Consider the following 13,761-nt stretch of genomic DNA (forward strand, 5'->3'; position numbering starts at 1 on the left):
CCCCTCTCCACTTGCACTAATGAGCAGGGAGCTGTCCCATGGAGCGGGACAAACATCACCCTTTGCCTTGCCCCCACATACACCCAACTAGCTCCCCCCTCTTTGCACATCAGCAATGTTCCATTGCCAAGGAGCCCTCTGTAAAATTTCCCACACAAACAAGCCTCACTAATGAATTTATTAAAACAGCTTTATTAAGTTAGTCAGGGATGCCAACTGCCTTGCATCATGTGGGCCAGTCCTACATTGCTCACAAATTTCCCACCACTCTACACCCTGTATGCTTTGTCCCAAAGCATAGCTGCAGGACTAATGTATTTCTTCCCTACCCCCAAGTAATTGTGGACTCCTGCTCTGGGCAGCCAGTCTCAGTGCTTCTCCCTACTAGATCCTCTTTGCAGCATGGTGGAGAAACAGGAGAGCCATCGCAAAGGAGGCAGGTAGACAAGGAGGCAGCTGCAAGCCGCTACCTCAACTCAGTAACAGCAGAGTTGAGGGCTCCTATTTAAGGCATCATAAACTTTTTCTGTGTGGGAGAAATGGGGACGATTTCTTTCTGCTCCTTTCCACCTCTTTCAGGGACTCGGCAGAAAGAAGAAGTTGGAGGCAAAAGAAGAGAGAAAAAGGATTTGAGTGGAGAGGAGGGGGAAGGCAGATATGAGGGGAGGAGCTATGGGGAAAGACAGAGGAGTGTAGAGATAGAACAAATCCAAGAAGGAAGGAAAAGGATAAAGAAGTGAAGGGGTACTGGGTTGGGCAAAGCAAGAGTAACACACACCATCCCTACTCAGTTGATTTTTACTGTATCATTATTTTGCATTTCCCTGGTGGATGTCCTACTTATCTGAGTTTAGGAGAAAGCAGTGGGGTGACTATTTTAAGAACTCATGTTTAATTAACATTGCTGATGCGCTATCCTGGATCCTGTAGTTAAATGTTGGAATTGCTTTGATGGCTAGCAACACTTTTATTAATTTCGGTTTGCATGTGTGGTTGTGGGACGGATTTTGTTTTGTTCTTTGTTTTTTAATCTTTTCATCTCCTTGGATAATACCATGGACGAATCCAGCCCATAAACCCTGTGTGACACTGATATCAGTATAGCTGCATGGAGAGCTAATCAGGGCACGGTCTGTTCCTCCATGTCATTGGGCTGAGTTTTATAAAATGGGTCAAATTCTGCTGTCAGTGACATGGCTGTAACTCCACATAGCAACCTCTGTAACACTGTGATTTTTATTATCCTTACCATCACCTTTCCTACCCCACTTATTGTCTGTTACTTATTTTGTCCTGCTGCAAATTACACTGTAAACTCCTAGGGAAAGAGGCCATATCTACCTATGTGTTTGTACGCTTCCTAGCACACTGGGGCCATGATCTTGACTAGGCTATTGGACTCTATGACAATGCAAATATAATAATAATGGGTGGGTCTCTGTCTTTGTCACTTCCTGCTTTTTCCTTTTGTTTTGTCTTAATCTGTGGCCCCACCCTCATTTCCTTTTTCTCCCATTGCTTGGACTTTATTCTGTCCTCATCTCCTTACACTTCATTTTCTGTCTCCACAGTGTTTGCAGTTGAGGAAGAACATTTACTGTTATTCTGGTTCTGCCATGATCCAGCAACAGGGTGTGGCATCAAGAAGTTTTGTTGCTCAAACAGTTTCAACAATTGTGGTGACAACACTAGTGTTTTGAAACATCCAGGCAAAGAAATAGCACTAAAGCACAGGCTGGTCTGTAGGAATGTTTTTCTAAATGGATGATGGAAATTGAAGTGGAAAAGATCAATATAAATCCATTTTGTGAAAGTGAATAAATTACTCAGGCAAATCCATTCAGTTGCTGATGCATTATTCTCTCGGAGGGGAGGGAGGGTGGGCTAGTGGACATTTGAAGAGGACAGATGGTGTGACCTCCTAACCACATTGAGGCCAGTGATCCATAAAGAATTCCCATCCAGGCAGATGCCCTGAAAGCAAAAACCACTTCCACAAATCTCAGGCCATCTGCCTGCATGCCATTGTGTCTGTTAGGGATTCCACTCCCCAATCCCATGACTCATTCACATGCTGTGCTGCCATTGGTGGCTTGTCTGTGGTTCACCCTCTCTCTCAATCCCCATTGTGGGCATGGGTGTGGAAGCCACAGACTGCATCAACAGCATTAACCCTGAATACCACTATTGGATCGACTGCCAGAAAATCCAGATTTACCAGGTGATAATGCTGCATAAGGAATAGTGCAGTTAATGCCGCTTCCCACACTGTACACTAAGTACTGTCTGGTTTAATTTGTTTTGTCAACAAGCGAATTAGATTGTAAGCTACTTAGGATAGATGGTGTCTTATTTTTTGTAAAGACCAGCTGTGTTTATGATGTTGCCCTATAAATATATTCAAAATGATATAAGCCTATGTTGTGTATGTCAACTAAGGATTAATAAGTAAGCATTTCTTTCCATTTGTTTTTTTCCCATATTCCCCATTGTTTTGCCCAGGTTCTCCCAAGTCCAGAGCAGTTTGATCATTTTCTCCAAGTAAGGTCTGTGTTAGAAGAACAATACAAACTTCAGAATGGGAGGTCTCCTTAAGAATATGTTAGCCAGGAATCTAAAATTGGTTGACAACTTTGCGTTCTTTGCAGTTGTAGCCAATGATTTCATTTTAATCATTCATTTATTGTGTGATGTTATGGTTAACTAACATGTCATGTTATATATCATCATTGTATGCTAAATAGATTTAAATTATAGGATTATAGAAGTATAAGATTGATCAGTAGTTAGAAGGGATAAGGATGTATTAGGAATCCAAGTAAATAGGTCTGAAATGCAAGGCATACAGGCTAGGCCTGTAAGATGTCAGGTTAGCCATACTAGGCCATAGGTTTAAGAAATGCTTGACATAAGTAAGTGAACAAAGAATGACCCAATACTACAAGATTACAGGAAAAGATGTGTCAATAGGTGGTATAGTGAAAAATTAACAGTAAGAATAATTTTTTGCTTACAAGATACCCAGTAGTCACATTTTTCTAACCCAAGCCCTAACCACTGGGTTCTTTATGTGCTTAAATGCTAATAAGGTACAGTCAGAATCACATTATAAAAAGAGGGTGCCCAAACTGGGAAAACTGAGTTCCCTACAGGAAAACTCCAGCAAGAACCATCCCTGATGATCAATTGGCAAGGCAGCCATCCGACCTTAAGAACATCATTAAAGTTGTGAGTATAACTATATTTGTAGCTTGCGCTTAGGTCTTTATAGAATTTCTATATGCTTGGGTAATAACTTTAATAAAACTTGTAAAACAAACTATACCTTGTACTTGTGAATGTACGTGTGGTCATGATACTTTGTCTGTATGTGTTCCTATATATTCTTAATCTAAAGCAGATAGCAGAGGTGACTTTCACTCTCTTATGCTTGAAACTGTAGCTAGCAGAGCTGAACGCACAATGCGGTAATACAATATTACTAAATTAACTTTAACTAAAATAAAAGGCTACACAGCCCACAAGAACCTAGAGTATGATTATAATAGAAACTCTGTTTATACCAGTTTTAGTATTTGGTATTCAGAGTAGTAGAGCTGGTCAAAAGTTTTTGAATTTTGTAATTTTTTGATGAAAAATAGGCACAATTTTTTGAAAAACTGTTTGCAGAAATCTTTCCGATTCTTCACTAGCTCTAATTCAGAGATGCTGTCCACATAATAATAAGCATTTGACATGCTTTTCTCTGTAGAAGTCAATGAGAGCTGCTGGCTACTCAGCACTTTTGAAAATCAGGCAACTTATTTAAGAACCTAAATATGGACCTTTGAACCTAACTTTAGGCACCATTATTGTAAATCTTATCCGTTATTTGCATATTTGCAAATCTGTTTTGTCAGATACTCTTCTTCATGCACACAACTTACTTGGCCAAGGCCAACTTAGAGCTGATCCCAAGGATCCCTAATATTTTATTTCATGTAGTGTGGGAGTCCCCACTGTCACTCTCATCCACCCACTCTAATTTGCATATAATTTTCTTGGGCAGAGGATGAACAAGCATTTCAAATTAATTTGTTGCTGTTGCTTCTTCGGAAGATTCTGTTTGATAACTCTAGTCTGCATTATACATTAAGTATACTCTAAATACAGTATTATCTTTCTTATATTCAACACTAGCTATGTATCTATTCTTTCTCATCTCTCAAATATAGTACATTGTTCCTGCTCTCGTCGGATCCAGTCCTGTGCACTCTGAGTTCCCACTGACTTCAATAGGAGCTGAAGATACTCAGCTCCTTTCAGAATCTGAGCTGTGCTGTGGTATTCAAAATATTTGCTTTACCAGGCTTGTTATAAATGATATTGGAGCGTAAATATTTAATACTATCTAGTGAGTACTAACAAGCTTCTGACATTATTCTCAACATTATTACAACCATAGATTTTGACACATCCATAATTACACACTAGGCCTGGTTAGCCCTCACTAGACGACATGGCAAGAGGACGTGATACTTGACCTTGCAGGCACAATACTGGATTTTTCATGCCCTTCTGAACATAATTTCTATTATGAGAAATTGTCTAACATTTATAAGACTAAAGCCCTGTGAAGATTGCTAACTAATGTAATGTAAGGCCTTTTTTCAGATTAAAAGAAAATTAAAGAGAGATGTTTTCATGCACATGTTTGATGCTGAAATGTACACTCTGGGCTTAAAGTCATTCACATCCTCTTGCATGACCACCTGCAGTAGCAGATTTAATTTGTTAATCAGAAGTAAACCCCAAAGGCCTCTGTCACACAATTAAAATTTAATATGCACATGGAATTTTTGATGCAAGCCAAGTTTAGAAATAGAGCCTTGATTTTAAAATAAGCATTTCACTTCTAAGGGAGCTGATATTATGATCTGTAAAATGAATGAAGTTCCCAAGGGTAACTAGAGTTTATACAATATTTATTTCTGTATTTATTTTCAACTATTTTGTACCATTTTGATGCAGAGTTGTATAGACCATTGGTTTCTTAATCCTCAAGGACCTGTGCTTCTGTGAAACTGAAACTGTCTGAGCAAACTTACTTATCTAAGCAAACTTAGTTGGCTTCAGAATGATGGCTGAGAAGTAACCCTGTTGGGAAGAAATGGTAATTAACTCAACTTGTGGGTTATTTCTTCCGTATAATACTTTTTGGGTACATAACCCTTGTGGACTTCCAAATAAGATACTTAGATGTAACCGTTTTGAGATTCTACATTGGCACCAGGAAAATACTGAATTGGAACCTGATCCTGCTTTCCTTGAACACCCAATATCTCAGCTAATTAATTTTGGGGGGGGAGGGTGTATTGGTATGCACATGGAATGCAGGATCAGATGCCTAGTGTGTAGTAAACAACTATTTCAGAGACTATAGCTGATTTCTAGGCCCATCATAATTGTACCAAGTAACGAACGTATTGATATCTTGCAGGTAAATGGAGCATTTTTAAAGGTACTTGTTTACAGGACCAGGAAAACAAAGTGTAGCTTATTTAACTGGCAGTGGACATTTAGAAAATCACTGGAGAACTGTTATCATTGAACATTTTAAAACTGAAGCAAAAGTACAAAAGAAGGGACATTTAGGGAATCCCTGGTCACACAGTATGAAAGTAGCCTGTTCATGATTGGTCTGATCTTTTTGAATGCCATTATGTGCAAACCAAGAGGGGACACTGGTTTGGCAAAATGGTGTTGTCACAGGGAAAATGGCAGTGTGATATGCTTCCTAAGAGTATGTACCATTCAATTCTAGAAGAATTCAAGGTGCTTTAGTGAGAATATAGTATTTGGTACCCCTTTAGCCAAGAGTTTTCTGGCAGTGAAGCATTTTGAACAAGTTATAACCTCCAGAGAATGAGCTACATTTATAGAAAAACATCCCAATAATTAAGCTTAGTTAATAATTAGTTATATCAAGACAAGAAAAGAATGCTTATTCATTCACATCTGGGCACATTTGAGAAGTGATAAAAAAGCAGTTGGATAGGAACTATGTGGATATGCTAATCAAAAACTAAATTTGATTTAATAATCGACCCGAGATTGTAAATGTTAATGGTATGTATCTTTAGGGAATGGGAAATTAACAAGTAAATACTAAGGGCCTGATCCATCTCCTATTTAGCACTTGAAAGACTCCCACTGATAGCAGTGGCCTTTGGATCAGGTCCTGCCTTGAAATAAACGCTATAGTAAAAAAGGAAAGGCTGAAAAATATCTCAAAGTTAGAAAAATGTAAAAGCATGCTCAGGTCCCATCAGACCTAGATGACTATGAAATGCAAACAGTGCATTAAAAGAAAGAGAAGGCATTGTTTAACTGAATGCAGTACAGTCTGTATTTGTGGCTCCTGGATACCCAATACACAACAGCTGGCACATAGCAATAGCAATGAGCTCGGGTGTGGGAGGTTCCTATGGAAGAAGCTAGAATACGGGTGCAGCTATGTTAAACATGCATACACATAATACAGGTTTAGAAAATATTGGGAATGGAATCTTGTCTCATTAGAGCTGGGACCTCTAGCTATTAATACAATACAAATACTAAGCATGTCATTAAATGATGTTAATGCTGCAAATTAATCTCTTTTTCAGGAAAAGATTTTTCTCCAACCTAAGACAGAATTTTAAAAATAATGTTAGGGGTAAAAAGCACAGGGGTTTAGGTGTAAAGAAGATTGAAAGGGAGAAGAGCAGTTGCAGGTATCTAATAACTTTTAGGGAAAAATGCAGATATTAGATTTGATCTATTTGGGTGGGAAATGTTTTTCCTATTTCTAGCATAGAATAATCTGTTTGTGGCTGTTGACAGAGTGTGAGCTCTCTGCTGTTCCATACGTGTAAATTAATTATTCTCCTGTTTTTCTTTTCTTTCATTTATTAAGATGGTTCTAAAATTTGTGTTTCTATTCATATTTAAATTATTGCCTCTTTCTTTGTGCTGGTTATTTGTTTGGTTGTTTCTCATAATCAAATTTCATAAAGCCAAAATTGTTGACTGAAACACAGAAACCAGATCAAGGGATTAACTACATGGCTAGATCGTGAAGCCACCGGAAAAGAAATTTAGTAATAAAATAATTGTATTCTTTGGATGAATAAAAAGTTAGCATAAGAAAGTGAATAGAAACCACCAACTGAAAACTAATATTAAAATCCAAATAAATGTGTTGAGGAATAGTAGCAACCACATATCACTGTTGCCACTAAAATAAAATCTCCAGTCTTCCCACGCTAGTGAGAAGTCATCTCTGCCCCTACCAATATCTCCCCCTTGAAATTTGGGGAACTCAGCATTTCAGGCCAAAAGTCTGCTCTCAGTTTTATCAGCAAAACTGAGGGCAGAATTTGGCCCTCTTTTTCCTATTAATGTGGCTGCATGGTGCTGAGTGCCTTCAACTTTAAGTCTGAGGGGCATTCGGCACCATGCAGGCTGAGGTTCAACATTGACAATTTCTTCTTTTATTGATTCTACTCATATTAGGCTAGATCCTGTTCCCCTTCAAGTCACAGGCAAAACACTGATTAACTTCAGTGCTGAAGAATCAAGCCCAAACACAGGTCTCATTGGGATCATTATGAGTGCAGCTTTTTGGGTGTGTTACACAGATATCAATTACTGCCAATACAACAGCCTGCTTCTCTCTTCTCTGCTTCTTCATCTATTTTGGCAATGGCATCATGAAAATTAAATATTAGTCTTTCCTACAACCTCTGTGTCACATTTATTCCATTCATTTTACGCAGTGTTCCCCTCTTGGGAAAATGGAATAGTGTGGAAGATCATTTGTTTTCTGTTGCTTTAGTAAAATTTGCAAGCTGGCAGCTTAGTCTGATATGGAAGATGTACTGTGCATGAACAGGTCACACGGTTTTCTTTCCGCATTCACAGCAGAGCCAATATTTTATGGAGCATTTCTTTGGCCTGTATCTAAAAACAGAGCCTAGTGAGTCTAGTCACCCCAGTTCAACTTTTTCCCACACTTCTTTAAAAGAATATTAAGGTTGCAAAGTCAAGCACTCAAATGTTAAGAAACCCCAGAATGAAGGTTGCCTGTGCAACCTTAAGTCACTCCCCTTGTGTGTATGCATTATGATACAGTCTTTAATTACATGATGATGTACTATTTTTTCCACAGAACTCCCTGCTCATTCAGTGCACAGAATGGAAGGTGCTCAGTTAATGAACAGCTATTTAATATTTTGTTTTCTCAGCATTTGTTCAAAGAGTAACCATACAGCTTATTTACTGCACAGCGTTCTCCCCTCTCCCACTAGCCTTCTTGCCCAGTCTGCCCTCTGGCCCCTTCCCCCACAAAGTCTAGCTCTTATAAATTCTGAGATCAAATCATCACAGGATTAACAAGCTTCCTGCTTTCAGTTCTGGTGCCAGACCCGAGCCCAGCCCACAAGCAGACCAGAGATGTGCTGGAGCATGCGTAGTGCAGACAGAATCTTTGGGGGCTTAGCTGCTAAAAATCAAAGAAGATTCTACTGAGCGTGTGCAAACTGATTTTTCAAGAGCCTGTAATTTGGCCAAATTTTGACAGATTTTCACAAGGAAAGCAAAAGGCAACTCTGACACAAAAGTCTCCCTGCTGCCAAATTTGAAGCCCCAGCTCCAAAGCTCAGGGATGCTAGCACTTTCTTTTCAAAGAAGAGATCACCAACGTTCTTCAGTGTGGACGAAACAATGTATTTTTCCATAGCCTTGTTCTTGGATGTGGCTAAACCATTTTGGCTGCAAGTTTTTTGGGGAAAAATAAAATCAGCCTGCAGAGGACACCAGTATGGAAAATTTCAGCCCAAATGATTAAAGTTTGGCAAAGTTATGGCAAACTTATGAGCAAAACACAAAGCCATATACTAGGAAGTGAACCAGCCCCACCTGTAATTTATATTGGTGGTGTTTACGCACTTAAAGCATAGTGCAAATAAAAAAAAACTTCCAATAGGTCATGGACAGATTTTTGTGAGAGAAGATCAACAGAGGCAATAGATTTTATTTTTTCCCTCCAAACTTCCTCCTTTCATTCTGCTGCTGAAATTCATAGGACTTGTCCCACAGACTATCACAAGCAGACTCTAGGATGACATTAGATCCTCAGTCAAAGAGTGGACTTCAGAAATCAACAAGTGAAAGGCATCCAGTGCAGAAAACTAGGTGCAAAACTTATAAAAAGCAATATATCATAATATTTTAAATAAGGTCATTTCTCCCAGCTTCTGTTGGTAGGGACAGTTAATGGGCATGATGTGCCTGCATCTAATAAAATTAGAATACAAAAAAACCACATACTGTTCTGAGCCAAATAATTTCCATATTTCTATGTCTTTGCATGCTTTGAGATTTAGCATTTCCCTATGAACATTTAAAACATGGTATTAGCAGGAGAAAATGCTTTTTCCAATGTTTTAATTAATATAATTATATTAAAAGAAGTGGAGCACAATGCTGAGTATTACAGCAGTGCAAGGGACTTGTTACTTCATTGGTATTTTCATTTTAAAGCTCATTTTCAATTAATTTGAATAAAAGAAAAAATAAATTTGCTAACAGATGTTAGCAAAAAAAAATGTTTTAAGTAAATTGGTTTTTTTTTAAAATGTATAGAAACATAAGGGCGAACAAGATTTTTTTTTTTTTTTTTTTTTTGTGGATTTGTCCTCAGCTTGTTAAAAATAGCAAAATTCCCATCGACTTCCTTGATGCCAGGTTTTCATGTGGATATTTCATCACTAAATAAATCAATAATCTGCCTACACTTTCTTTAATCTGAATTTGGATTCCATGTTTTGCTTGTCATTGTTTTTAATTTGCAGTATGGTTGTAGACATTTTGGTCCCAGAAAGACAAGACGGGTGAGGTGATTTTTTTTTATTGTACCCAACTTCTGTTGGTGAAAGAGACAAGATTTCCAGCTTATACAGATCTTTTTTTCATGCTTCCATATATTGTATAATCTTATGGACAATGAACACCAGTTACTGTAGATTTTGTAAATTACTGAGTGTGACCTAGTGACCTCTTGATGCTAACTGCTAGCAGGCATAAGGGGGTGCATCAGGGTTACAGGGATACCCTGAGTCTGGAATTTACATTCTAGTTCACCAAAGAGTGTCATAGAAGGTCTCCATTGAAAGCCTGTGTCATACTGGTCCTCTTAATCATTGTGAGATGTATGTACAAGTAAAGGTAATAGTTAAGGAGTTATGTATGTATTTATGAAAATTACATTGTGAAAGCATGTAAGGTGACATGCTTTAGAATGGTTCCACCAGATAGGAGGTAAGAAATGTTGAGCTCTCTGGCTACATGAAAATGAAATATTTTAAGCTTTACACTGTAGGCACATTTACATACTGAGTCAAATGCTAATTGAGGATGTGAAATCAACATGAAAAGAAGCACACAAGAAAAAAACATTGTGCAGAATGATATCCTGTTCACAAAATAAGACAATGGTTTGGGAGACTATATCTAGGAGGTGCAGATAAACCCCAGTCTGTGAGGACAAGCTGCCAGCGGGCTTGATCTCAGGAGAAGGGGTCTTAACTAAACTGGCTGAAAACACTGGGGAAAGAATGTGGGGTAAGCTATCTTGTAAGAGATGGGGGAATGCCTTGTTTGTTTAGTCTCTAGAAAGCATGTTATGATTTTGTTTTATATGTAACCATTTGTTTCCAATGTTCTCATTCTCTATCACTTGAATTTCTGTTCTTTGATAATAAATTTATTGTTTTCACTATATCTAAGTGTTGTGTCTTCAGTAAAGTTGTGATCGTGAGTTGAATCTTAACAACCTGGTGTATTCCTTTGGGAATAGTGGAATTAAAAGTTCTGTGAGTGCTCAGTGGATCAAGGGTTGAGCACTTCAGAAGAATGCTTGAAGGCCTTGAGAGTTGATGTGTTCCTATCATGACAGACAGAGTGAAGCCTGCAGAGGCCCAGAATTCGGTGCTTGTGTTGCCGGAGGTTGGTGGTTTCAGAGAGCTAATCCACAGCAGTCAGAGACAAGACTTCTTCACGCTAAGGGCATGTGGTAGTGAGGCGCCTCATAACCCTGGGTATCTCTAGGAAATGTCCCCCTGAATGCATTTTGAAATGCTTTGTAAACTATTAATAATTAAAATGCAGGCCAATCATATTTATCGTTTGGCTATTCAGAATACATGTATGAGCAGTTGTATGTGAACTACCCTTAGACTTTTATGAGTGAAAGTTTGTGTCATATATCACTGGAAAGATAATGTTTTCTACATTTGCAATAAGACCTCACACGTGACCTACAGTTCATGACATAAATGTCTCGAGAGTAAAAATCTTCATACTTGCAATATAGATGCAAATAAACATGTAGATTGAGTAGTGTTTTAAAAATGCATGAGGATAAATGAAGAAACTCCTAAATTTGTAAAATATTTTTAAGGATTATGAGGTGTCCAGATGCTACAGCAATGGATGCTATGTAAGTACTTAAAATAGATTGATTCTGAATTACCTCCTTGAGGATAGAGGGCCCTGTCCAAAACCCACTAAAGTCAACAGTGTCTTTTCAGCGACTTCTCGTTGCTGTACCTAAAGGCAAGCATAGAAAATGGAAGAAGGAGTGAGTACATGGCATCTGTGGTCCATATGGAAGATCTTTACATTATCTTTATCATCACTATGTGAATTTAAAACAGGATGAAAATTGGGATTTAGTTTTTCTAGTGTCTTACAAATTCTTTACTTTCATACCAAAAGAATGACTTCTCAAGAAGTTAATACAACTGTAATAATAGAGTTGGGTTCTGCAAAATATATTTATTAACGTGATATCACCCAAGAAGAGGCTTGAGGTACAAACAAGAAAACAGATTTACATTTCAGAAGTAGAAAAGTTTTGGATAATTTAAGGAAAAGAAATGGAGTTAAATGTGAAAGGTGAATGTTTTTAAATGGCACCATATTAGTCATATTATTTATGCTCATTTTAATAAGGCATGACTTCTGGATGTGTGTGATTAGAAGAACCCAGCTAAATAATAAAAATAGCATTTTTACGGTAACAAAAATACAATAAAATCTTTGTTTTTAAAGTACACCTTAGAATTGAATGGTTTCCTCTTTAAAGAAAAATGAGTGTCTTATTTGATACATGAAAATTAAGTTTGGTCTAGAAACTAGAATTAATAGAAACTAGAGTGTTCCTGGCTGTTAAAAAAATGTGCAGCAAGACAAAGGAAGGAAGAACAAAAGGAAAAAGAAAATAATATTTTCTTCATATTTATTTTGCAGGAAATATATTTGTTGTAAGCCTGGCCATTGCAGACTTGGTAGTGGCGATCTACCCATACCCGCTGGTCCTGACATCTGTATTTCATAATGGATGGAATCTGGGCTACCTCCACTGCCAAATTAGTGGTTTCTTGATGGGCCTAAGTGTCATTGGATCAATATTCAACATTACAGGCATTGCTATTAATCGATATTGCTACATCTGCCACAGCCTCAAGTATGACAAGCTGTATAGTGACAAGAATTCTCTGTGCTATGTCATCGTCATCTGGATCCTGACATTGGTTGCTATTGTTCCCAATCTGTTTGTTGGATCTCTGCAATACGATCCACGGATCTACTCGTGCACATTTGCACAGTCTGTGAGCTCAGCATATACAATAGCGGTGGTGTTTTTCCATTTCATGCTTCCCATAGCCATAGTTACTTTCTGTTATTTGAGAATATGGATCCTTGTTATTCAGGTAAGGCGAAGGGTTAAACCTGATAACAGGCCCAGGCTGAAGCCACATGACTTTAGAAACTTTGTCACCATGTTTGTGGTATTCGTACTGTTTGCAGTCTGCTGGGCTCCTTTGAACTTTATAGGTCTTGCTGTGGCTGTCAACCCAGAAACAATAATCCCCAGGATTCCAGAGTGGTTGTTTGTATCCAGTTACTACATGGCATATTTCAACAGCTGCCTTAACGCTATCATATATGGACTGCTGAACCAGAATTTCAGAAGAGAATACAAGAGAATTATTGTCACAATTTGTACAGCAAAGGTTTTCTTTCAGGATAGTTCTAATGATGCAGCAGATAGGATGAAAACCAAACCCTCACCACTGATTACGAACAATAATCAAGTGAAGGTAGACTCTGTGTGAAAATGGGACCCATTGCCACTCTGCAACATTCGAACACTAGATCTGTTTTATTAGCCACACAGTTGAAGTGCTGTAGTAAAACACTAGTCCTATATAAAAGGTACTTGGACAATGTTCTATGTATAGTATTTGTGAGCCAAAGTAACACAGCCTCGACATAAAGAGCCTCCTATTGTACAATAACATATCTTTCAAATAATGACTCACTTATATGCTTAAGGTATTACAGGAATACAGGAAGAATTATTTTAATTTTCTGTTTAACAGATAACTGAAGATGGATTGGAATTGAACTACTATATTAACTGACTATTTGCAAAAGCATTGTCAACCCTCAGGTGGTACCCCTAAATTGCAATTTAGGTTGTGGTACAGATCCTGAGATCCCTAGCAACTTCTGTTAAAAGAAAAATGGGAGCTATTCATTCCAGTGTGAGGGAATGTGAAAAGAGGAGGGAGAATACTTGAAATGTTTCACTATGAATCTCAATCTATATATTTAAGTTCCTTCAGTAGTCATAACTTCGTGGCAAGTAAGCCTCACCACTCCTTTTAGATA

At 37.9% G+C, this 13,761-nt stretch overlaps 1 protein-coding gene across 1 annotated transcript in view; it reads left to right on the top strand.

Moving 5' to 3' along the window:
• Positions 1-13,283, top strand: part of MTNR1A (melatonin receptor 1A) — an 80,960-nt gene extending 67,677 nt beyond the window's left edge. The window contains exon 2 of the mRNA XM_067530593.1: positions 12,334-13,283. Coding sequence (XP_067386694.1) covers positions 12,334-13,202 — 869 coding nt within the window. The 3' untranslated portion in view covers positions 13,203-13,283. The remainder of the gene's footprint in view (positions 1-12,333) is intronic.
• Positions 13,284-13,761: the final 478 nt, after the last annotated feature.

The sequence above is a fragment of the Emydura macquarii genome, unplaced genomic scaffold (genome assembly GCF_026122565.2).
Source record: "Emydura macquarii macquarii isolate MOO-44397 ecotype Brisbane River unplaced genomic scaffold, CSIRO-AGI_Emac_v2 contig_3108, whole genome shotgun sequence".
Classification (NCBI taxonomy): domain Eukaryota; kingdom Metazoa; phylum Chordata; order Testudines; family Chelidae; genus Emydura; species Emydura macquarii.